At 44.4% G+C, this 25,558-nt stretch overlaps 1 protein-coding gene across 1 annotated transcript in view; it reads right to left on the reverse strand.

The window, feature by feature from the left end:
- Positions 1-24,847, reverse strand: part of TNFRSF21 (TNF receptor superfamily member 21) — a 77,050-nt gene extending 52,203 nt beyond the window's left edge. The window contains exon 1 of the mRNA XM_062186243.1: positions 24,316-24,847. Coding sequence (XP_062042227.1) covers positions 24,316-24,411 — 96 coding nt within the window. The 5' untranslated portion in view covers positions 24,412-24,847. The remainder of the gene's footprint in view (positions 1-24,315) is intronic.
- Positions 24,848-25,558: the final 711 nt, after the last annotated feature.

Consider the following 25,558-nt stretch of genomic DNA (forward strand, 5'->3'; position numbering starts at 1 on the left):
TGAATGAGTGAATGAATGAATAAATAGATATAGTTCACAGAAAGAAAGAAAATAATGATTGCCACAAACTATCTGCTACCCAACAGAACAAATTCCTTCCCAATTTGTTGCTGTACCAATAATTAAAGAGAATAAAGCAAGTATTGTGTCAAAGTGATAAGACTTTCTGTCTTAGCACCTTAAAGCTTAATCCAAGATTCCATTCCTTCCCAATCTTAAAATTTAAATATTTTAACTAAAATATTTCCCTTGAGGTCCTTTACCCTATCCCAAAGCTGCCTGCAGTTTAACATCAATACTGCATTGAAAACTAATAAGCTTGTGAGAATATATTCATTTTTTTCTTTAATCTGACAGCAAAAAAGAAAAAAGAGAAAGGGATATGGATGATTTTTCTCATTAATAAGCTTAACTTCATCTTGGGACCCAAAGAAAAAGAACCTTCTTCTCGATAATGATAAATTCTGTAATGCCGTCCCTTTTCTCTTCAGCCTTGACCTTTCGTTTCCCTGCTCCTTCATTTGCAAAATCAGCCCCAGCCACCCTTCCCTAAGCACAGCAAAATGCATCAGGTAGAAGGAATTGTCCTGTGCAGCCCAAGATCCATTTGGCAAGTATACCCAGGACAAGATGAGACCCAATCTCTCCAACACAAGAGACCCAATCCAACAGATTGCAAAGTGGCTCTGCTTTGTACTTCTTGGGGTTCCTTATTATCTACATGCAAAATGGGTTTGAGTTAGCTATAGTGTTCTAGAAGTTTGAGCGATGTATAAGTAACCCAAATGACAGGTTACTACACTTAAAACAGAAGACAGAATAAGATTCCCAGCCAGGGAGTGGTGGGGGGGACGAACATCATTCTGATGTGCTCTGTGATCTAACTTCACCTCCCTACCCCTGTGGGAAGCTGGGCAACGAGCCACACACACATGGAGCACATTGAGGAGGTTGGCTCTGCCAAATGAGCACAGGGGATCATGAATGGCACTGCATGTGTGTGTCTGAGGTGTGCATGGGGAGCTGGGCTTCCTCTACCTCCCCAGGTGCACACTTGTAATGCTAGGTAGGGGATGGTAGGTTCTGCATCAGTCTTCTGATTACTGAATTTCTAGAGGTCTCCCTGGCAGAACACAAAACTCACCTCCAAACCCTGTTGCACTCTTTCTAACACTTTAAGTAAATTTTTCAGTCCCTTAGAGACTGAAGATGTACCTTTAAATTACTTTATGCTAAAGAAAGCAATTCCAGCTTCTACAAACAGGGTTAGCAGATGTCTCAGGCAAGTTGTGCTTGCCTGAACTGAACACTAGAAATTAGATTTGTGAAAAAAAATACACACTATGAATTCATTGGACAAAAGAACTACCATATGTCCACAAGGTACAGTGCCATGCGCTGAGGAGAGAACTTTAAGAACTCTGTTCCAGCACTTATGAAGCTTACATTCTTAGGCAGGTGTAACTATTCAATTAAAATTGAGATTACTGGGGCTGGCATTATGGCATAGCAGATACTGCTGCTTGCAACACTGACATCATTGAGTGCTGGTTCGTGTCCCAGCTGCTCTACCTCCAATCCAGCACCCAATTAATGACCTGGGGAAAGCAGCAGAATATGGTCTAAGTGCATGGTTCCCTGCCATCCACATGGGAGACTTGGAAGATGCTCCTGGCTCCTGATTTCAGCCTGGCCCAGTCCTGGAGAGTTAACCACCAGAGGGAAGATCTCTCTCTCTCTCTCTGTCTCTCTCTCTGTCCCCTCTCCCCTGTAACGCCTTCAAATAAATAAGTAAATCTATATTAAAAATGTGAGATTAGTGCTGAGAAAAAGAAATAGAGTCCTTTGAGAGGGGGTTAAAGAGTTGTTTCCTATCTCTGGGAGGTGGAGAAACATTTTTTAAAAACTCTTAAGGATGGAGAAGCAGAAATCAGCGCCAGGCAGGGAGAAATGGAGAAATAAATTAGGCAGAGGGAATCCATAAACAAAAGTTTGAAGCAGATGGAAGCTTAGCACAGGAACCAAAAAGCATATAGATCTACCACGAGACACAACAGTGACCACCATTGTATCTGCAGAAGTTCCACATTGTGATCTTAATCCAAAATACAATAACAACTCATTATGTTCCTTCTTGATGGTGAAGAGTTGGGAGGCATATAACCACATTCATGAATAAAAGGTTATCTGACCAGAGAGTGGTCATTGAAAGGTGGCCCAGGGGAGAGTAGATAAGAAAATCCAATGGGAAGGTGAAAGCCAAGGTGGAAATTAGTGGTGACTTGGACTAGGGTGTTGGTTTTCCATATCCAGAGAAGACAGACTTGAGGGTTAGGTGAATAATTACCTAAAGAAAAGTAAAGAGGAAGAAATCAATGGTTTTCAAATTGGACTCCAAAGAGCCCAAGTCAGGGTGTAGCATCACTCTCAAGTTTGTGCCTGGGGCCAAGGAGCTTGAGGGGTTAAAAGCCCAAACACAACAGCTCTTCTGTACCCATTTTCTAATGTAGCTTCTGAGTAAGGATTCACCTGCAGGAGAGTTTATTCCTAAAATAAATCTGGAGATCCCCAAGCTAGAGGGACTGCTATGATCTCTTCCAATTCTGAGGTTAATGGATAAACCCATCCATCTGTGCTACTAAGCTGGAGAACTGCTCTGTGGGCTCTTTTTCCTGACGGACACCCTGCTGTGGGAAGAAGGTGGTGACCTCCCTCTCTTCTTTCAGAGACCCAGATGGTACCCAAGAGAAGCTATTTTCCTAAGGCCTCTTAGTCAACTGAAGATTCAAGAACTAAAACTAGAGCTTTTCCTACAAGTCTGGTGGCAACCACTCGGTTTCTAAGAAAACTAAAACACAGCAAATATCATTCACAATAAGTGAGGATGAGGTGGATCAAGTTCAAAAACAACATTTAAGGATGGCCCCTTCCACCAAAGAAGGATGTACTTTTCTCTGAAGGTAGGAGTAAACTTCCACTTCACTGCCTTGTTGAGCTAGTGGATCCAAAAGGCTTCCATAGCCAAGACAGCTCATGTCAAGAACATTGGATGATCACTGACATCATACATAAGATTTTTAATTGTTAAATAAACAACAAGAGTCCCTGTGAACTAACTTCCCATGCAGGACCTTTGTCTCCAAAGAGTTCTATCATGAGACTCAATAGTAAAACTTGTTCTCAAGAATCACTTCCTTGGGGCTGGCACTGCAGTGTAACAGGTAAAGCCTCCACCTGCAGTGCCTGCATCCCATATGGGTGCTGGTTCTAGCTGCTCCACTTTAGATCCAGCTCTCTGCTATGGTCTGGGAAAGCAGTGGAAGATGGCCCAAGTCCTTGGGCCCCTGCACCCACGTGGGAGACCCGGAGGAAGCTCCTGGTTCCTGGCTTCAGATTGGCCCAGCTCTGACCATTGTGGCCATCCGGGGAGTGAATCAGCAAATGGAAGACCTCTCTCTCTCTCTCTCTCTCTCTCTCTCTCTCTCTCCCTCTGCCTCTCTGTAACTCTGCCTTTTAAATAAATAAATAAGTCTTAAAAAAAAAAAAGAATCACTTCCTTTTAGTGTATTCAAGTGGAAGATATTATTATGTCTCATAAGTTATAGTTGTGTCTAAGAGCTCGCAAGATTTATCACTCTTGGGTTCTTCTTTAAAGATAATTTTCTTTTTTCTTTTTTGACAGGCAGAGTGGACAGTGAGAGAGAGAGAGACAGAGAGAAAGGTCTTCCTTTGCCATTGGTTCACCCTTCAATGGCTGCTGTGGCCGGCGCACTGCGCTGACCCGAAGCCAGGAGCCAGGTGCTTCTCCTGGTCTCCCATGCAGGTGCAGGGCCCAAGCACTTGGGCCATCCTCCACTTCACTCCTGGGCCAAAGCAGAGAGCTGGACTGGAAGAGGGGCAACCGGGACAGAATCCTGTGCCCCAACTGGGACTAGAACCTGGTGTGCCAGCGCAGCAGGCGGAGGATTAGCCTATTGAGCCACGGCGCCGGCCGATAATTAAGTTTCTAAAAGGAAAGAAGGGGTAGAAAGGAAAGGAAAGGAGGAAGGAAAAATAAGATGAAATCACCTTCAAGAAGCAATAACTTTGAACAGCCCTTGTCTGGACTGTTGAGGAACAGTTTTCTTAGTCTTGTCATCTCATTTCATTTCATTTTTCTCTCTTCTTTCTTTTTCTTAGACTAAACAGGAGAGGGAAGAGGAAGTAGGGTGGGAGAGTGGGAGAGAGGGAGGGTACGGAGGGAAGAATTACCATGTTCCAAATGTTGTATTTATAAGACTCATACAAATTGAAAAATAAAAATATGGCCCCTTTATAAATTAAAAGCAAGTTGAGATGGCACCTAATGCTGATGCCAGGAAAATACCTGAATCAGGAGACATAGTCATTGAAAAGTGCAAAAGACCAGGAGTCAGAAAACCCGGAGCTGGCTTGACCTGATCAAGAGTCTTAATCCTCTCAGCTATAGAGTGGTAGATGAACCAAATCTAAGTGTGGTGGAATGAGAAATGTGGTGGAATGAGAAGGCCATGCCAAGATGGCCGCTGGCAAGCGAGCATCAGTTACTCAGGAGTGGCTTCAGAACCCCCCTGGGAAACCACCTGGCAACAGAGCCTGCCTGGCAACAGGCTGTGATTGGATGGCTTTGGAAACCACACGGCAAATGGAGCCTGCCTGGCAACAGATGTGACTGGATGGCTTCGGAAACTGCCTGGCAACAGGCTGTGATTGGCTAAGGCATAGATTGCCCCTTGACCAGATTGGCTGTCTTGGCTATATAAGCTGCTGTACCAACTGAAATAAATGAGTCTGAGGGCTGCTTGCCTCTGGCCTGCTTTCACCCAACTCCCAGAGTCTGTGTGGTGACTCTGCGCCTCTTGCCCCCACCACGCTCCTCCTCTCAGAACAAATCCACCACAACATCTAAGGTTCACGGAAGCCTCAGATCTCTAAGGTTCACGGAAGCCTCGGATCTCATGCACAGTGTGAACATTATCTGGGAAGCTTTTTAAAAAATTCCCATTCCTGGTCCCATCTCTGAGATCACTGTGTTCCTGTAGTGACGGCCAGGAATCTGGTTTGTTTACACTTTGGTTTTCTTTTTTCTTTTCCCTCAGCTGGTTCACTCCCCAGATAGCTCCAGTGGCCATCTTGGCTGCTTTTCCCAGGCTGTTAATAGGGAGCTGGATTTGAAGTGGAGGAGCTGGGACAACAACCTGCATCCCCATATGGAATGCTGGCTTTGCAGGCAGAGGTGTTACCCGCCACACCACACCACCAGCCTTGGTTTGTTTTGCTTTTAAGTTCTCTAAGTGACTCTAAGGCCTGACCAAGGTTTGAACCCCCTAGAAGCCAGGGCTCCTCTGTCTCTAAACTCCTCTGATTCTGACGTACATGTTGATGAGAGCTCAGTCCCAATGCAAGAGTCCCTACCTCTGTCTCTTGCCCAGCCTGAAAGTTTTAATAATTTGAATAGTGTTCTTTATTAATATTTTTCAACAAAACAAACATTTTTGGGAGAATTCTACTTATCAGGAAATACAGACAGTACAATGTTAAGCATCTGCTCAAATCCACTCATTCAGGGGGACTCACTGTGAATCTTGGTGTGTGTCTTTCTAGACTCTTCTTAGCATTTTTATATGATGCATTCCATACATACTGTAAGACAGCTGTTACTGTTGCTTTTGGAATTGTTTCACATATCTAAGATGGACAAGCCATACATGTTAGTCTGTAATTTGCCTTTGTTCATCTTCTAATACTGTATCATTGAAATCTTTCTATTTCAGAACATATGAGCTACTTCATACTCTCTAACAGTCAAGTTCTCTTTAATAGTTTGGATGTGCCTTAATTTAGAGATTCTTCCTACTGAGGCCATGTAGATTACCTCCTTGTCCATATCACAGTGTATGCATTTTTCTATCTTTTTTTTCTATATTTTTCTACCCCTTCCTCCTTCCCATACTATCCTCTATCCCATTCCAAGTGACAGATATAACCATGCTGCCCTCAGTCTTCTGAGAATGGCTTTTTTTCTGGGACAAAAATCTCAAAGTAATCCAAACTAAGAACCTCTCACTCTAACCTATCCTTTGTTAATATGAATCTACTAAACATGTATGTTCAGCCCAAGGGTACCCATACCTGGAATAGAAAGAATATTTAGGCAAAGATTTAGAGAACAGAAGACTTATATTCTTGTCCAAGCTCTGTCTTAAAACCAGCTATACCTTGTTTTATTCAGTTTTAAAATTGGGCTGAACTAGGTTGTATCCCATTCTGGCCTTCTGAGCATTTGTAATCATTTTATTAAATACAGCCTTCTCTGTGAATTACACTATTCCTTGCAGGTGTATGCTGTGCTACAGAAGGTTAAGCTGTTGCCTGGGATGCCCTCTCCCCGTGTGCCTGGTTTGAGTCCCAGCTACTCAGCAGTTCTGGTCCAGCTTCCTGCTAATGTGCATCATGGGAGGCAGGAGGTGATGAATCAAGCACTGTGTCCCCACTGCTCACATGGGAGACCTGTATGGAGTTCTGGGCTCTTGGCTTCAGCCTGTCCTAGCCCTGGCTGTTGTGGGATTTGGGGAGCCAATCAGCAGATGAAAGATTTCTCTGTATGTGTGCCTCTCCCTCTCTCTGTCACTCTATCTTTCAAAGAAATAAAATAAATCTGTAGAAAAATAAATATTAATAAATCTTAAAAAATAAAAACTGTTCCTAGACACCCAGATTCCAAGCAGATGAGTGTCCCTCCATCACATTTCCTGTTTCTGCTCATCATATTGGTGCCTAATTACATATTGTCTCCTAATGTTGACTGATGGCCCTGTAAGTGTATATACTTATCTTCTCATAATGATTGTAAGCAGCTCAAGGCCAGGGACAACCATGTAAATTGCATTTCCTTCCTTCCCCAAGCACCTCAATAATGAAGATCATAAAAATAATAAGCAAAGCATCCTCTGAGCCAAGGGTCAGCAAAATATATCTTATATACCAACTGCTCTTCGAACTAAGTTAACTGGAATCTAGAAATTTGTGTTGCTGCTTTCATGCTAGGATGGCAGACTTGGGTGGATGCAACAAAGACCATGTGGCCCACAAACCTAAAATATTTACTATCTGGCCCTTTATGGAAAACGTCTGCTGACACCTGTGCTGAGCAATTGACAGAAGTGTCAAAAAATGCACAGACCAAAAGCTCACTCAGAGAAACCCTCAGAACTCCTCTGAGAGTCCAGCAAGGAATACTGGGTTCTGGGCTATTTTTCCTGACATCCTTTCCAGTCATACAACAAATCTGATCCCTTCATGATGTGTTTAAAGCTCTTTGTGACTTAGGATGAGATGCTTCAAAATCTTTAGCAGAGACAGGATTCTTCCGGAAAGCCATCCCTGTCAACCCCTCAACTGAAAACAAGTTTCATTATATTACCTTTTGTTCTCATATAGGACTACCATAATTCTGTACTAACACATCTCTCTGTTCTGTGTCTTCCCCTCTGGACCACAAGCTCCCCGAGGACAAAGGCTGGGTCTGTTTTAGTGATGCTATTCAAGCCCTCAAGGACCCAACTGATGGTGTAACTGACAACGTGCACGTTGACAACATGAGTGAATGGATTTGCAGACCACAATTAATTAGAAGCAACAAATTAAAGAGTAGTGGCGGAGGAAGTTGCTGAAGATGAGCATGCATATTAAAGCAAGAATGGGAAAACCCAAACCCTCTACAATGTAGCCACAATATATCAAGAGACAAAGCCTTCGGTGCTGTGGTATAGCAGGTAAATTCACCATCTGCAGGCTCATGAAGAAGCTCCTGTTCCTGGCTTTGGATTGGCGCAGCTCCAGCCATTATGGCCATTTGGGGAGTGAACCAATGGGTGGAAGACCTTTCTCTCTCTCTCTCTCTGCCTCTGCCTCCCTATAACTCTGCCTTTCAAATAAATAAATAAATTTTTAAAGAGAGAGAGAGAGAGAGAGACAAAGCCTTCTGGAATTCTCTGTGTAAGGGCAAATAATTCGCAAAGACCCTGAGGATATCACCTTATGTCCAGCTTTCAAGAATTATTTCCCCTCCGCCTGCAGCGCCGGCACCCCGGGTTCTAGTCCCAGTTGGGGCACAGGATTCTGTCCCAGTTGCTCCTCTTCCAGTCCAGCTCTCTGCTGTGGCCCAGGAGTGCAGTGGAGGATGGCCCAAGTGCTTGGGCCCTGCACCGGCATGGGAGACCAGGAGGAAGCACCTGGCTCCTGGCTTTGAATCAGCGCAGCGTGCCGGCCGTAGCAGCCATTTGGGGGGTGAACCAATGGAAAAAGGAAGACCTTTCTCTCTCTGTCTCTCTCTCTTTCTGTCTAACTCTGCCTGTCAAAAAAACAAAAACAAAAACAAAAACAAACAAAAAAAAAAGAATTATTCCCCTGCAAGGTGCTTAAGACAAACAAGCAAATGTACTTGACAATTAAAACATTCCCCCCTTAAAAAAATGTAAAAGTTATACTAACTTGGGGTTTAGAATTTTAAGTAGTGTGATGAGATTTTCCAAAATTTATCTATGCTCCATCTCAGCTGGAGTTTTAGTTATTTGGAAAATCTAATTCATCCAGAACACTTATTTCATCAGCAGTAATGGGAAAAAGAGCTATCAATGTGCCCTCCCAAACTGTACAGGATGTAGGTGTACTATAAATATTTATTGCATAATTAAAGGTAAAACTAGGATAAATCAAACTTCAAAAGAGGACAAAGTAGCCTGCTGTAGAGGCTCCCAGGGTCGTAGAGTTCACCCGGGTGACCCACATGACACCTGTATTGTTGTAACTTCTCTAAGGCACAAAGATTGACCAAAGACAAGAAGCACCTGAATGTGCCAATACCGGTCAGAATGTTGTTGACTATTCTTTTTTTTAACAATTTTAATCCATGATCTCACCTTCCAGCAAGCAAAAAATTCCTTGGAGCTTATGGTTACAACATGTTTATGTCATTCTTCCTCCCTATCAAATTCCCTATCAATTTATGTCATTCTTTTTCCCTGTCAAATCCTAGTAAACATTAATGGAAAATGAACAAACTCAAGATGGTGACACACTTTTGTCTGTTTACACTGGGCAAGCAGAGACACTGCTGTGAGTTGTTGTAGTTTTTCCTAATGCTGCGTGATATTTTCGCGAGGAAGCTCAGTTACTGCAGAGATAACGAGGCAAGCAAGTCATTCCTGAGATGCTAACTGTAAAGCACGCTAACAAGATCAAAAGGCAAAGGTGAGGCAAAGCTGGGCACCCTCAAAATTTCTTCTTCACTTTAGGCTAGATCTGCAATAATAAGATATTAGCTGTCTGGAATTCTCAAGATTTGAAGGGAGAAAAAGCATGCGTGAAGAAAAATGCTTCAAGGGTAGAGCTTCCACAAATCACAGAAATAGGTCCAGTTATGTTATATAAATTTGGTCAGCTTTTGCTGCTCTGATTTAAAAAAAAAATAAAGTCGTGGGGGCAGATGCAAGGACTGTTCTAGAAGATGACGAGTATGGAGAATGCCAAAGCTAGAAAGTGCTGGTTACAGGATCAGAAGGGAGCATGCTCAGGGGACACCAGGTAAAAAGAGTATGCAGGTAGGGGAGGCAACTCTTCACCCACACACTGTTTTGTCTGTGACCCGAAATGCCGAAGAGTGTGTGCATTCAGCCACCCGCGGACCGCAAAATTTTGTCTCCCTCTATCACAACAGTTGTTCTGAAGACCTCCACCTACATGCAGAAGCCAAGAGCAAGCTGCCCGTTTATTTAGTCATGAAGTAGTAAATGAACTGGCATAACACACAAGACAATAGGCTAAGTACAGGGAGAACGCTACTCTGTACTCGCTAAAGGATTTGCAAAGAGCATATAAACCGAGGCAAAAACCAACAACTCCAACATGAAATTATAAGCAAAACCTATTTTAGCCTGGAGCAAGATAAGCAGGCCCAGCCAAACCAGCTACCAACTGGGTATGATATTGTGATATAATAAGAAATACATATTTGGTCTCTGTCACTGGTTCATAGCCATAGCTCCTAAAATGTTTCAGACTATCTTTTGTGTAGTACTACTGAAATTGTTGGTAGATGGAGCCCCTGGATGGCTTCCAAATGGGGACTGGTCACCAGAAAGACCAAGGCAGGGTAACAGGATTGAAACCGGCAGCCCTACCTCCCAACCTCTGAGGAGGGGAGAGGAATTCAGGCTGAGTTGATCCCCAGTAGCCAATGATATAATCAATCCTGGCTATGCAATGAAGTCTCCATAAAACCCCAAAAGGGCAGGGCTCAGAGAGCCTCCTGATAACTGACCATGTGGAAGTGGCAGGAGGGTGATGTGCCGGGAGAGGCAGGTAAGTGCCACACCCTCCCCATCTCTTGCACACGGCTGTCCATCTCTATCCTTTACTGCGTCCCTTAGGAATAAATTGGTAAATATGAGGGAAGTGTTTCCCTGGATTCCTTGAGCCTCTCTACCTAATTAATCAAACCCAAGGAGGAGGTGATTGGGATCTCGATGTACAGTTGGTCACTCAGAAGCACAGGGCACAACCTGAGGTTTCCATTGGCATCTGAAATGGGGGGCAGTCTCAGGGGACGGACCCCTTAACCTTGGGTGCCTGATGCCTTGGGTGTCTGCAGATAATGTCAGAAGTGAATTGAATTAGAAGACACCTAGTTTGGTGTCCACTTGGACATTCTGGTGTCAGAAGTATTGGGCTGAGTGGTCTGTGAGGGCAAAAATCACTGAGTGTTTCTAAATATTTCTGTTCTCAAAATAGTATACAGAAGATAATAGTAATATCTACTCTTAATTGTTGACACAGAGGAAGCAGAGAGAACACACCTAACACATTGTCAGTATTCCATAAGTGTAAATTATTTTAATTATCACTCCCACTGACTTACCATTTTACTCTAGCTTAACTCCACTCCCTTGGGATTAGGCTGTCTCTTTCTCTCTCTCTCTCTCTCTCTCTCTCTCTCTCTCTTTGACAGGCAGAGTTAGACAGAGAGACAGAGAGAAAGGTCTTCCTTTGCCATTGGTTCACCCTCCAAATGGCCGCTACAGCTGGTGCACTGTGGTCGGCACGCTGTGCCGATCCAAAGCCAGGAGCCAGGTGCTTCCTCCTGGTCTCCCATGCGGGTGCAGGGCACAAGCACTTGGGCCATCCTCCACTGCCTTCCAGGGCCACAGCAGAGAGCTGGACTGGAAGAGGAGTAACCGGGACAGAATCCTGCACCCCAACTGGGACTAGAACCCGGGGTGCTGGCGTCGCAGGCGGAGGATTAGCCTAGTGAGCCGCGGCATCGGCCCTGTCAGTCTGTCTTTAAAATATAAATACAGGCCTGCGCCGCGGCTCACTAGGCTAATCCTCCGCCTTGCGGCGCCGGCACACCGGGTTCTAGTCCCGGTCGGGGCGCCGATCCTGTCCCGGTTGCCCCTCTTCCAGGCCAGCTCTCTGCTGTGGCCAGGGAGTGCAGTGGAGGATGGCCCAAGTGCTTGGGCCCTGCACCCCATGGGAGACCAGGAGAAACACCTGGCTCCTGCCATCGGATCAGCGCGGTGCGCCGGCCGCAGTGCACTACCGCGGCGGCCATTGGAGGGTGAACCAACGGCAAAAGGAAGACCTTTCTCTCTGTCTCTCTCTCACTGTCCACTCTGCCTGTCAAAAATAAAAAAAAATTAAAAATAAATAAAATATAAATACATATGTACACACAGTATAAAAGCTGTAATCCCGATGTGTAACCCCTTGGATTTACAGCATACTACAAAACAAAACAAAAATATTTTCAGCACAGTGAAGAGTTACGAAAGAGGGCCAGTGTGGTGGCACAGCGGGTTAAGCCACTGCCTGGGACACCAGCATCCCATATGGGTGCCAGTTCATGTCCCAGCTGCTCCATTTCCAATCCAGCTCGCTTTTAATGGCCTAGGAAAAGCAGCAGAAGATGGTTAAGTGCTTGGGCCCTTGCATCCACATGAGAGACCTGGATGAAGCTCCTAGCTCTTGACTTTGGCCTGACCCAGCCCCTGCCATTGCTGTTGTTTGGGGAGTAAACCACGATGGAAGATCTCTCTCTCTCTCTCTCTCTCTCTCCCTCACTCTCCCTCTCCATCTTTCCCTCTCTCTTTTTATGTAACTCTGCCTTTCAAGAATTTTTAAAGATTTATTTATTTAAAGGCAGAGTTACAGAGAGAGAAGAGACAGAGATCTTCCATCTGCTGGTTCACTCCCCCAGATGGCTGCAAAGGTCGAGGCTGGACCATGCTGAAGTCAGGAGCCAGCCAAGAGCTTCCTCTGGGTCTCCCACGTGGGTGCAGGGGCTCAAGCACTTGGGCCATTGTCTGCTGCTTTCCCAGGCCATTACCAGGGAGCTAGATCGGAAGTGGAGCAGTTCAGGACATGAACCAGCACCCATATGGGATGCTGGCATTGCAGATGGCAGCTTTACCTGCTACATCACAACGCCACCCTAAAATAAATCTTAAAAAAGAAAAAAAGGCTGAGTACAAAAGAAACAAGGGCCACCTGGTATTTTCTAAATGGGTTTAAAGAAAAAATGTGGTGTACAGCAAATGAGAAAACACAAGAGAGGAGAACAGATTTACTACTATTAGTAGTACACTTTGGAAAACTGGAGTCCTGAAGCAAACATGTTCCAGAGTGAATTTCGCAAATCTAGTCCCATAAGATGTTATTGAGTCTATGGTCTCAAAAAAGAGTGAGAAGACTCTAGTACCTTCCTGTTTTTATATAGCCCATGATTTAATAACAATTTTTATATTTTAAATAGTTGGAAAGAAATCAAATCACAAAATGCTATATTTTGTGACGTATGAAAATTATGTGAAATTCAAATTTCAGCATCCACAAATAAACTTTTATTGATACAGCCACGCCCATTCTTTTGAGGTATTGCTTAGATCTGTTTTTGTCACACCAAGACAGAACTGAAGTTTCTTTGGAGATCACATGACCACAAAACCAAAAATGCTACCTGGCTTTTTACAGATATAATTTACCAGCCCCTTGTCTAAAAATTTAGGAAATGCTACTAATTATAGCCTGTTTTTGGAAAGGCACAGTGAATATTATCAACCTGTTGATGACTCCAGCAGGTCCTGCAGGAGAGCTGACAGCAATGTTGAACCCAGTATCTCTTAAATGTGTCTAACCAATTATTTATTGAAACAGTGTGCATGGGTCGGTGCTGTGGTTTACTAGGCTAATCCTCTGCCTGCAGCCCCAGTACCCCAGGTTCTAGTTCCAGTTGGGGTGCCGGGTTCTGTCCTGTTTGCTCCTCTTCCAGTCCAGTTCTCTGCTGTGGCCCAGGAAGGCAGTGGAGGATGGCCCAGATGCTTGGGCCCCTGCACCTGCATGGGCGACCAGGAGGAAGCACCTGGCTCCTGCCATCAGATCAGCGCAGCGCGCCGGCTGTAGCGGCCATTTGTGGGGTGAACCAATGGAAGGAAGACCTCTCTCTCTCTCTCTCTCTGTCTCTCTCTCTTTCTGTCTAACTCTGCCTGTCAAAAAGAAAAAAAAAGAAACAGTGTGTATGATTATCCTACAAAACACACTGGTGTTGTTCTAATTACAAGTATGACACTGAAGTCCAGACATTAAAAAGATCAAATACAAAAGTCAAAGTTATCAGAACAGTTTATTTAGCCTATAAATTTCTGAAGATTAAAATAAAATGGACAACAAAAAATATTCTCATACAAAAAAAGAAAATTGGTTGGAATATTTAAGACTAAATTTATGTTATTAAAAATAGTAATAGGCGGGCTGACACTGTGGTTAACACCCTGGCCTGAAGCACCGGCATCCCATATGAGCGCCGGTTCTAGTCCCAGCTGCTACTCTTTTGATCCAGTTCTCTGCTATGGCCTTGGATAGCTGAGGAAGATGTCCCAAATCCTTGGGCCCCTGCACCCACGTGGGAGACTCAGAGGAAGCTCTTGGCTCCTGGCTTCAGATCGGTGCAGCTCCGGCCGTTATAGCCATCTAGGGAGTGAACCAGCAGATGGAAGACCTCTCTGTCTCTACTTCTCTCTGTAACTCTGTCTTTCAAATAAATTAAAATAAATCTTTTTTTTCTTTTCTTTTCTTTTTTTTTTTTTTTTTTTTTTTGACAGGCAGAGTGGACAGTGAGAGAGAGAGAGACAGAGAGAAAGGTCTTCCTTTTCCGTTGGTTCACCCTCCAATGGCCGCTGCAGCCAGCGCGCTGCGGCCGGCACACCACGCTGATCCGAAGCCAGGAGCCAGGTGCTTCTCCTGGTCTCCCATGCAGGTGCAGGGCCCAAGCACTTGGGCCATCCTCCACTGCACTCCTGGGCCACAGCAGAGAGCTGGACAGGAAGAGGGGCAACCGGGATAGAATCCGGTGCCCCGACCGGGACTAGAACCCAGTGTGCCAGCACCACAGGCGGAGGATTAGCCTATTGAGCCGAGATGCCGGCCTAAAATAAATCTTAAAAAAAAAAAATAGTAATAGGGGCTGGCACTGTGACATAATAGGTAAAGCTGCCACCTTTAATGCCAGCATCCCATATGGGTGCTGGTTCAAGTCCCATTTGCTTCACTTCTGATCCAGCTGCCTGCTAATGTGCCTGGGAAAGCAGATGGGAAAGCAGAGGAATATGAACCAAGTCCTTGGGCCCTGGCACCACTTGGGAGACTCAGAAGAAGCTCCTGGCTTCTGGTTTCAACTCCACCCAGCTCTGGCAATTGTGGCTATTTGGGGAGTGAATCAGCAGATGGAAGAGCTCTCTCTGTCTCTCCCTCTATAACTTTGCCATTCAAATAAATAAATCTTTAAAAAATATAAATAATGTTAAAAATAGGGTGGAAAACATATGCCATACACAGCTAACAAAATCTGATAATTGGGGTGAATGAGTGGCAATAGCAATTAAGATGCCCACATCCCATACTGGAGTGCCAGGGTTTGTGTCCCAGCTTTGTTTCTGATCCAGCTTCTTTCTAATACTCACCTTGGAAGCCTACAGGTGATGAATCAAGTATTTGGGTCCCTGTCACACACATGGGATACCTGGATTGAGATACCGAGTTTTGACTTTGGCTAGGCCCAGCCCTGGCTATTGTGGGCATTGAGAGAATGAATCAGTAAATGTAAGATATCTGTGTGTGTCTCTCTCTGTATCTCTTTCTCTGTCCCTCTGCCTTTCAAAATAAATAAATAGAGCTTATTATAAAAAATGTATAAAGAATTAATGGAAAGATGGTTAACGATTCTACCAAATAATTGAGACAGGTCCACATGATAACTGCAAAGATAATCACCTTATGCATAAATTTATGACATCCCTGGCAATGACTAAAAATGCAAATTTGCACAACTGAGGATTCTTACATATCTATAGTAAAAGAGCATTAGTAAATTAAAATTATTAACTCCAATGCTGGAGGTATGTGGAGCACAAAGCACATTTATAGATGGCTGGTGGCACTCTAAATTCAGTCTTCCTGAAGACAATCTGGCAATATGCAGCAAAAGTCGTAAAGTTGTTCATTCATTTCTTTTGACCTGGTAATTCCGCTTTGGAGAAAACACCCTGGGGAAACAACCCGAAAGGAAAAAGAATAATTGGTTCGTACAGAGACAGCTACTTTCGTGCTGTGGAAGAATGATGACAGCCTATCCAAGCACCCAGCAACAGTAGGATGATTCAACACATGACCAGCAGAGGGGATACAGCTATTAAAAATGGTAGGCATAAAGACTTGAAGAATTACAGGCACCTCAAACTTACTCAATATATGTTCAAACTTTGAGTTTCCCAAATCCATTCACTCCTTCCCCAACCTTCCCTTTCAAAATGATCAGACTATCATAGATTTCTCAGTTTGGAAACCGGGAGCCAGCCTTGATAATTGCTTTCAATAAACATCACCTGTTCCCTCCTATCTCACCATCAGTAAACTCTCCCAAAAATCTCTATCCAGTAGTCCCCATCCTCACTGCCATCATCTCTACCTGAATTACTATGAAAGATCCCAAACAGCCCTCTTTTCCTATGCTTCCCTCTAATTCAGTCTCCACAGAGGGATCTTTTTTCAAAATTGAAATAAAGCCATATTTTTACATTCCATCCCACTATACTCTTGAGTAATATTCTGATGGCTTCATACCTTTAAAGGTCTTGCATGATCTGACCCATGCCTGCTCTTCAACCTCAATCCAAGCTCCCATTTGCATCACTCACTGAGCACCAACTACAATGGACTTCATATTCCCTGAACATGTGAGCTCTTCCCCACTTCTGGACCATCCCATATGCAATTCCCTCCTTCTGGTATACTCTTCCTTCTGCTCTTTCAATGGCTGCTTCTTATTCAACATCATCTCTTCTATGAACTCCAAGAGGGAAAGACCATGAATAGCCACCTTTCACTACCATAGTCTCAGAGTTTAACAATGCCTGATATTTAATAAATGTTCCATAAATTTTATTAAATGATAACAGTAAATATATCTTTGTAAGATAACAAAATATCTGCACAAAGAAAAGCAGAACTAAAACAAGTACATAAACATTAATTTTAAGCATTCATAAATGCTGTCAAGAAAAATAATTTAAAACAGAAGACATATAAAGAGAATTCTATATCTACCAGGATTCTTCTAGTCAGCCAACTAGAAGTTCTTTCGTAATAGCTTGACTACCCTTTAGCTATAATGCGAAGTAATCAGAGGTAGCTGAAGCTCCAACTGCCCTCTAACTTGTCTAGAATGAACAATAGTTAGTTTAAAGTATTATTCTTCAGAAATTCACACAACAGTCAGTTATTTCTCAAATACTATGTGTCAGGGCATTGAGCCAGAAACACAAAGATGAACAGTAACATTGCCTGTTGTCTTTGAGAGGCTGAACTGGAATAGCAACATTGACCCTGAGCATTTCAAATGAGGAGACACACAAATCTTAACTATTTTGTAATTTTTCTTGAATGAGTACCCAAGATTTAAATGCAACAGAGGGACAACCCATGGACTTCTGGACATAAAGAAAGAGCAAAGATTGGATAAAAAACATTTAAGTTGTTCTGAGAAGCTGTCATAATTTGTTTTTTTCAATGCTTCCCAAACTTTCTGCCTCTTCTAACTCTAGTTAATCACACTTGGCCATAGCTAGAATGAAATGTGATAATAATTTTATCCCAAAAGTTCTTAGGGAGATGAGAATTCCAATATTTTTTCCAGGACCAATGATTAGAAACCTTTTTCTCACCCTTTGCCTTTCTCTAGTCTACTGAGTCTATAATCTATGAGGAGATATGTTTAAAAGCTAGCTTAAGAGAATGCTACCAATCATCGTCATAAACCACACACACATAAACACATCTCCTATGAGACCACTCAAATCCTAGAGTGAAATCAGCTTCTAAGAAATCTGAAATGAAAAGTGAACAAAGGAAATACTAGTAATAGATGGTACATGTCCATACACTTACCCTACACAAATAATTAGGCTGGTAGCAAAGAAAACCCTAACAGGTTCTCAAGTTCCCAGGATAAATGAGTTGAAACTACATTGCTAAGCAGAACCCATGTTGCACTGTTACTCACTAAGCAAATATTTTTCAAAATGACCCAAGGACCAAGAAAGCAAAGTATCCATTCCCTATTTATAACATTTCAATTTGCAGGAGTATCTTTCCATTTTAGCCATGGCCCCATTGCCCGTCACAGTCACACCATAGGAAAATGCTTGCCAATGACTCCATGCCCTCCCTTTTCAATACACACAGGTTGCTCTTACTTTAGAACCAACAGTTTTGGCTAAACCTCCAGACACCATCATGGGGCAGAACTGCTCATCAGTAGGAAACATAATGTTCAATTTTTGGGTAAAATTATTTCTTTTATATAAAATAAAATTCTGGTAAATTAAGGTGACCTGTTCCCTATCCACAACTTGGCAGAGAGCAGTGGGTATGAAGCCACACTGACCTAGATTAGAATCCTCTCTCCAGCAGTTGGCAATGGTATAATAATAAACTCTCAAATCTCATTCCTTTATCTGTAAAATGGGGCTGTTGCTGTTACCTTGAAGACCTGGAAGATTTACTGAAATCATTTGTAGAAGGTATTCAACACAGTGGCAATGGTAAGTGCTCAATAAGAAGAAGCTGTTAATATCAATATAAATAATCAATATTAACAGCCATTTTCTTATTCCTACCCTCTGGGCTCTCAGTGCTGAAGCCCCATTAAATCCACAGCTACTCTCATTTGATTCTAGAATTCATGGTTTCACTTCTCTCCTCTCTCTCAAATCCATTAAGATCATGTCCTTCTCCCATAGCAGATAGATCTGCAAATGGCACCAAGCAACAGTTCTGGCAGCAGAGGAGCAAATGGAAAATTATATAAAGATTAGATAATGAGCCTTGCTATGACTTAGCTTACAAAAAAAAAAAAACAAAAACAAAAAACCTCCTTTTTTTTCTGTTTTCTCTTTGTTTTCATTTATAATAAAATCTTGGGCATAATTTTCAAAATTCTAAAGAGAAGATGAATCTATAGTGCAACCCCATGTATAATGTACCCATAATGGCCCACACACTGCCTAAGATTCCCCCAAGCACAACCTCCCCACCACTGAAAACACCTGTCATCTCCAATGCCGAGGCACTGACATGAAAATCTTCCTGGTGGCCTTCAGCACCCCTCAAGAACAGTGAGTTCACTAAAGCTCCGAATCAACAGCCTAAATAGCTGTGAGCGCCCCACTGTACAGACTGAAGTCCTGCCCATACGCACAGCTGCCAGGTTCCTCCTACATTATAACCTCTGCCCAAACTCCCTTACTCTTGGGATCAGGCTGGAAGTGGGAGGTGGTACGAAAGCCAGGTGGCAGCATACAAGCCAATTTAGGATTCCTGTTGATTTTTTGGTGTTTGGCAAATACAAATACTGGGGCAAAGTCAGTGTTTATTCATGATCTTGCCCCTATTCTTAAAGAATCAAAGCTCAGCAGCTGCTACTGCAGCAGCAACAAAGTCTGGTCTCCACCTAATGCTACACAAGGATTCAACTTTGGAGATGCATTTTGGCTTCAGTTGTTGTTCTGTCCAATACACATATCTGTGTCTAACGGTTCAGATTGCGTCTGCTCCAAATGATCACTGGGCACATGGAGATACCCTAGGATCCTGTTGTCACATTAGAGAAGAAACCGAGTTTGCCAGGAAGTGCCGGTGAGCTGGCATCGCCGGAATTTGCCAGGTTTGCCTTGGGGAAGAGGGCCATCAGAGTATTAGTGCTTACTGGAAAAGAGACATAGTCATTTAGGAAAAGTCACTCACTTCATTTCAACCTCTGAATAGTCTGATGATGCACTGGACCATTTCCCATCACCACCAACAACAGAAATGTGAATCAACTTTATCTAAGCCGATTATAGTTTGCATGCTTTACAAAGGGCTGGCTAAGCAAGCACAAAACCAGCTTGCAATTTGCCTATGGAGCCTCCGGAGGTTTTATTGCACATCTTCTTAGAAGGCACACAGTTGAAATGTGCTGTTTCCTCATTCTGATCTACCAGGTAGAAAGTACACAGGCGTTCACATCTGCTTGCTCCTATCCAGTAAGGACACACAGGGAGAAAGGAACTGTCTGCAAACTACCCTGAAAAATATGGCATTAACCGTGCTTACAATGTCCAGCATGATAAGCTTTGTTCACATCTAGCTATGCTAAAATGTGTAGCATAGGCAATTGGTGGATGGTGGATCTATGCCTATTTAGTCTTCTTTTTTTCTCTCAAATTAAGTTAGTATAAATTCCAGTACAAGGAAGTTTTTTCTTGCTGATTTAGTTTACTTGTATAGTTTATTTACATTGGAGGTTCATTTGTTTGTTCTAGACTGAACCTGAGGCAGTTTCAAACATATGCCTTAAGAAACAATTATGATGAGAAATCTGATCCAACTCTATACATTTTGACTATAGGAATGACTCATGGGGTATGTCAGGAATCCTTCATTTCAGTCCAGGTTCTGGGTCCCCATTCTCGACTTCCCATAAGTCACTTTCTCCATGGAATCTAATGTATATTGTTCTGAGACTTGGAAGTGTTTTCATTCTCGGACTTTCAGAGTGATTTCAGGTAAGATTTTTACATCAGCCACATTTTGTGTATTACCCTGAAGAAAACAAATTCATCCACTGATCCCATAAGAGCAAGTAAAAACCAACCAGTATTGCTGATGATCATGGACACTTTATATGCCACTTATGTATCATATACCATTGATACAACATTTTATATGTTACACAATTTAACGTTTGTGGCAAAACCAAATCCCAATTCATCCCCAGGATAGCACCTCACTCAGACAGGGTGCTCAATGTAGATTTGTTTGTTAACATGAAGAATAAGGCACTTCCTCAATATAGACGTTTTTTTCCCCTCAACCAACAAATATAGGGTGTTAAACAGTAGAGCTTTATGCTTCCTTCCAGCTTTCACTTTCTAAGATCATAGAGAAAAGGCATAAAGCTTTAGAAAGGAGACAATCTTTTGGATATAATATCGGCTGTACTTAAAATTTCTACTTGAACTTGCCACCAAGACTGGACATGATTCAGGACTTCAGCCCCCATCAGACCACCCACAACTGCCTAGTTAAATAGCCAAAATGCCAGAACAACAGGAAATTGTGATAAGTGAAAGTCAGGAAGCAGCACTGAACTAGGTATCTAGTATCAATGACAGTGACACTTTCTAGGCAAACTGGACAGGCTATTACAGCAAATCACTGTCTATTTGGAATCTATAATGCATGCAAAGTAGCAGTTTCTAAAACCTCAGACCCACTCTCTTTACAAATTATGGCTCCGATCTCTTCTGACTGTCCCATGGCCAGCAATCTCTCTGTGCAAAGGAAGCTCTCTGAGGGCCAGAGGCAATTAACTGTCCAGTGTCACACTGAACAAGCCCATCTAGGGCATTCCTTAACACTAGCATAAATTTATTGGTCTCACTGATTTTGTCTCCAGACTTTTGGCCTGGAACACAAACCTTGTCTTTCAGTTTGTGTTTTACTTGCTAATATTACACAGACATTTCAACTCAATACAAACAGAAGTGAGAGTGGCAGGAATACCTCCTTCCAGAGGCTCTCGTGTAATTCTCATTTATGTTCTGCAGCAAACCAACACCATCTCAACTTTCCCCCAGTGAGCCTTCTTGGTTTCTACATGTTGTTATCAAGCAATTTGGAGTTGTGAAATAGGCACTGTGGCACGGAAGTGAAGGGGAACATGAACTAAGTCAGGAGGCCCCAGGTTCCAGCCCCCAGTGCCACCATGCACAAGCTGTGTGACCTAGGACAAACCAGTGGAGTTCCTGGAGCCTTAGTTTTCTCATCTGCAAAAATGGAGACGATACCACCTACTTCACTGGCATGTTGTGAATAAATGATGTACTACGTATAAGCACTTAGAACACAGCAATATAATAATTTTATTTAAAACAGAATATAATAAAATTGTGCTCTCTCCCCATATATACAAATATGTGTGCTAGATATATTATATATATTGTGTAAATAATGACATATAAGTATTTTGAAGCTTACAGTAAGCTGTCTTTCATGTAGTTAGCCTATCATGACCCAAAAGAGTGTCACAAAAATGATGGCAAAAAATTGTCTCACAAAAAAGGTTATACTTGATGAAGGGAAGTGACTGAAAGCCATAATCAACAGAGCATTTTACTGAAATTTTCATTTTTTCAATCTGACTACAATACATGGACACATCACTAATCTCTCCACTTTCCCCAAAAGTGCTCAAGGTATCCTACTATGTTTTATGTAGACTCTAGTACCTGGTACCTGTCATATATATATATATATATATATATATTCATTTATTCTATTGGAAAGCAGAAATAATTCTTTCAGCCACTGGTTCCAAATGCCTGCAACAGCCAGTGCTAGGCCAGGCCAAAGACAGGAAACTTCAATCCAATTTTGAGTCTCCCATGTAGGTGGCAAGAACCCAAGTACCTGGAGCCATCATCTGCTGCCTCCCAGCGTGTATGTTAGCGGGAAGCTGGAACCTGAAGCAGAGCCAAGACTCAAACCCAGGCACTCTGATGCGAGATATGGGATCCCAAACAGAGTCTTAGCCAACGTGCCCAGCACCAACTCCCTAGCAGTGGCCAAGAAAGAGTGCCAGTGGGATAAATCCTGCTTCGAACAACCAGATCATCATTTCACCCATTAGCAACACCTGTTCTGAGGACTAAGGCATGCAGAGTGGGGATGGGAAAGACAAAAGCGCTTCTTCCTCAGGCTGGTGGAGGGTGACAACATAGTCCCTGATGATCCTTGCACATTCTCTCAGTCACCTTTCAGAATGATGGCTTCAATCTCACGGCATTTCTTTATATTTAAGCAAAGCCTTTTTACTAGAGTTAGCAGAAAAATAATGAATCCTGTATTGGTTATCACATTGACATCGCTTCTAAGCCCTATTATAAATTCCACTTAAAAAAAAAAAAACCAGCCAAATATATTCTCAGGTCTTCAGTTCCAAATCCAGTGCACAGTTTTGGGATACACTGAGTTTGATGATTTACAATAAGGAGCTGGGTCCTTTCTCAGATAAAGCAACCTACTGTTTGGTTACATTGAGGTTTTCCTTTAAGCACCCTTCTGACACTAAAAGGTAAAATATTGCACAATGACTAAAGATTTAATCTGAGAGTAGGGTCTACGAAAAGTAGAACAATCAGATGAGTTGGAGGCACCGAACAGACATGTTGTGGGTTAGAGCTGTGGGAACTCATGATAGATTTAACTCCACTGATGCAAGGTTCTGTGTACCCTGGTGCATTTCTTTGTATGCCAAGACTGCCAAACTGGGTTCACTGTCCCAGAGAGACCTCACTACTGCTTACACCACCACACTTATTCCAAGGATACAAAATCTTGACTTTGCCATTACAATAAATGGGCAGAAAAGAGTCTCCAAAGGGAAACTGGGACTTGCCTCATTATAAATGCTAACAGCAACAAACTTTTCTTTAGTCTCTCTCATCCCCTTAAAACACACACAAGGAACCAGAGTGTCTGTAGGATGAATTCCCAGGCCATGGCAACTGCAATGCCTTGGGATCTAAGCAGATCTTGGCTGGCCAAGCGTTCAGCCCTGTAGATAAAGAGACAGCAAGCCGGCCTTTCCCTTACACAGCCCTGCAGTGAAAACAGGCTCTTGTTCTGTTTTTGCTTGGTTTTTAACTAGCAATCTTCACCTTCTCTGCAGAGATAAAAAGCATGGGCTAGATCTCAAATTTTCTTCCACCAAACTGCGCCCCTCCCTCCAACATTCAGAAATAAGAGAAAAGGATTTAGGGGAAATTGAGGTTAAATTTTGGGTCAAGGGTGGTTTCAGGCTTTGGCCAGGTAAGTGATGGAAGGCTAGGTACAGAGCACGGCTCCAGATGTGCATGCAGCTGGGGTGCTTAAGCACCCACATCACCTTGCAGGATCACCTGCTTGGTCACAGGTACATAAGGGATAGGAAAAACTGGAGAGAATTCATTTTTCTTTAGGCGGAGCTCTTGTCCCCTCCCCCCACGGGAGTGCCAGCGTGCTGGCTGGCTGGCTGGCAGCCCGCTCTTTAGAGGCGCCTGGGAGTGGGTCTACGGGTTCTTTTCTGGCGTGCAGAGACTGGGACCCACCCGAGCCAAGAGGGAGGGGGGGGATGGTGGAAGGCCGGAGGAAGGCGGTGGCGGCTCGCGCCCCGCTCAGGAAGGGTCTCCGGCGTCAGGCGCGCACCGGTGCCGCTGTGCCCGCTGCGGTAGCATCCCGACATGACACTGCAGTGCAACAAAGCGGGGCCGCCGCGAGCCTTGGCGCCCCGCACCGCAGCCGCGGCCCCACACCGCTCGCGGGGCGTCGGCCGAGCGACGTGAAGGTGAGGGGTGGGCGTGGGAGTAGGTGTTGGCAGTGGGAGGTAGGCCGAAGGAGGACGAAAGCCCTGAAATGCGCAGGAAGCCTGGCGCACACCTCCAGCGCAAGGAAAACAAGTCGCCTTCATTCCCGGGTCACTGCCGGGCTCTGAGACTCCCTCAAACGACCTACAGAGAGCCCTCTGGCTGTGTTGCTTTCCCTTGCAAACCCCCAACCCAGCGGGCCCGGCCCCACACCTCCCGCAGCCCCGGCCCAGGGACCCGCCCCGCTTGCTGGAGAGCACCTCCGGCGCGGCCACCACCCCCGGTCCCCGCGAGCGCTCACCAGGAGAAAGGAGCCCGCGATCATCGTGGCTCTAGTTCGGCCGGCGACGCGGCTGCAGGGGGCGAGGGTGGTGCTGTTGCTCGCGGAGGTCCCCATGGCTGAGCCCGGGGCTCGCAGGGGCGCCCGGGGCGCGCGGCCCCACGGCAGCTGGAATCGGCGGCTGCTTCTGCCCAGCGCCGCATCCACCGCCGCCTCCCGGGCCGGGAGCCCATCTACCTCCAACACCCCATGTGCACTGCGGCAGCCGGGCAGCCGGGCAGAGGCGGGAGGCGGCGAGGGAGGCTCTGGGGGCGCTCAGCACCTGCCCAGCGGCGCGGCTGCCCGGGCGGGGAGAAGCAGCCGCGGATGCAGCCCGCGCCTCCCCGTGCTCTCCTCCGACAGCGGCAGCGGAGAAGCAGGGAGGAGGGTTGCGCGCGAGAGAGCAAAGGAACAACTTCCCATAGCGAAGCTTCCAGCCACTGCCAACCACCCTCCTCCTCTGCCCAGACCCGCCGGCGAGGGACTGAGTCGAGTGGCCGCCGGGCGCGGGGACACACGTGGTGGCGCCGAAGGGGCGGGGGACCGGCTCTTTGTGATGTCACCCGGGAGGAGGCCGGGCTCTTTGTGCGGTCGGAAAAGGGCAGGCGTTCCAGGTACGGCGAGGAGACAGAGGGCGCCCCTTGGCGTTCGCGGAAGGAATTACACTTGCTTGTCCATTAAGGAAAGCGTGGCCAAGTCACGCGCACCCTGACTTAACCTTACTTCTTTTCGGTAAGATAATTCTAGGCAAATTACTTCTGTGGCAGACGTCCTCTTGTTGTTTTTGACGCAATGATTTTGTAACAGCAATGACCGCAGAGCGCTTAGACCAACTGCATGACGAACACAGACCTGTGTGCTGATTCTGAAGCTTTGCTGCACCTTGAAACTCTCCGAGAGTTTGGAACACACACACACATACTGACTCTTGGGTCCAACCTCCAGACATTCTGATTTAATTGGAAAAGGAATTTTCCTGGAAAGTTTTTTTTTTTTTTTTTTAAGTTCTCCAGTTCATTTTAATATGGGGTAACACTGGAGACCTTCTGAGCTGATGAAAGCAGTAGAGATTTCCAGACCAAGGATTCCAAACCCAGGGTCTCTGGGCTTGGGTTTGTGGATAGTCTCCAGAGGCCTTGGAACTCCTTGAAATGTTTTGCTGGATGAATTTTCCTAATTAGGGATCCAGAGGTTTAAATCAGGTTATTACAGGCACAAGAGACAC

Source organism: Lepus europaeus, chromosome 3 (genome assembly GCF_033115175.1).
Source record: "Lepus europaeus isolate LE1 chromosome 3, mLepTim1.pri, whole genome shotgun sequence".
Classification (NCBI taxonomy): Eukaryota; Metazoa; Chordata; class Mammalia; order Lagomorpha; family Leporidae; genus Lepus; species Lepus europaeus.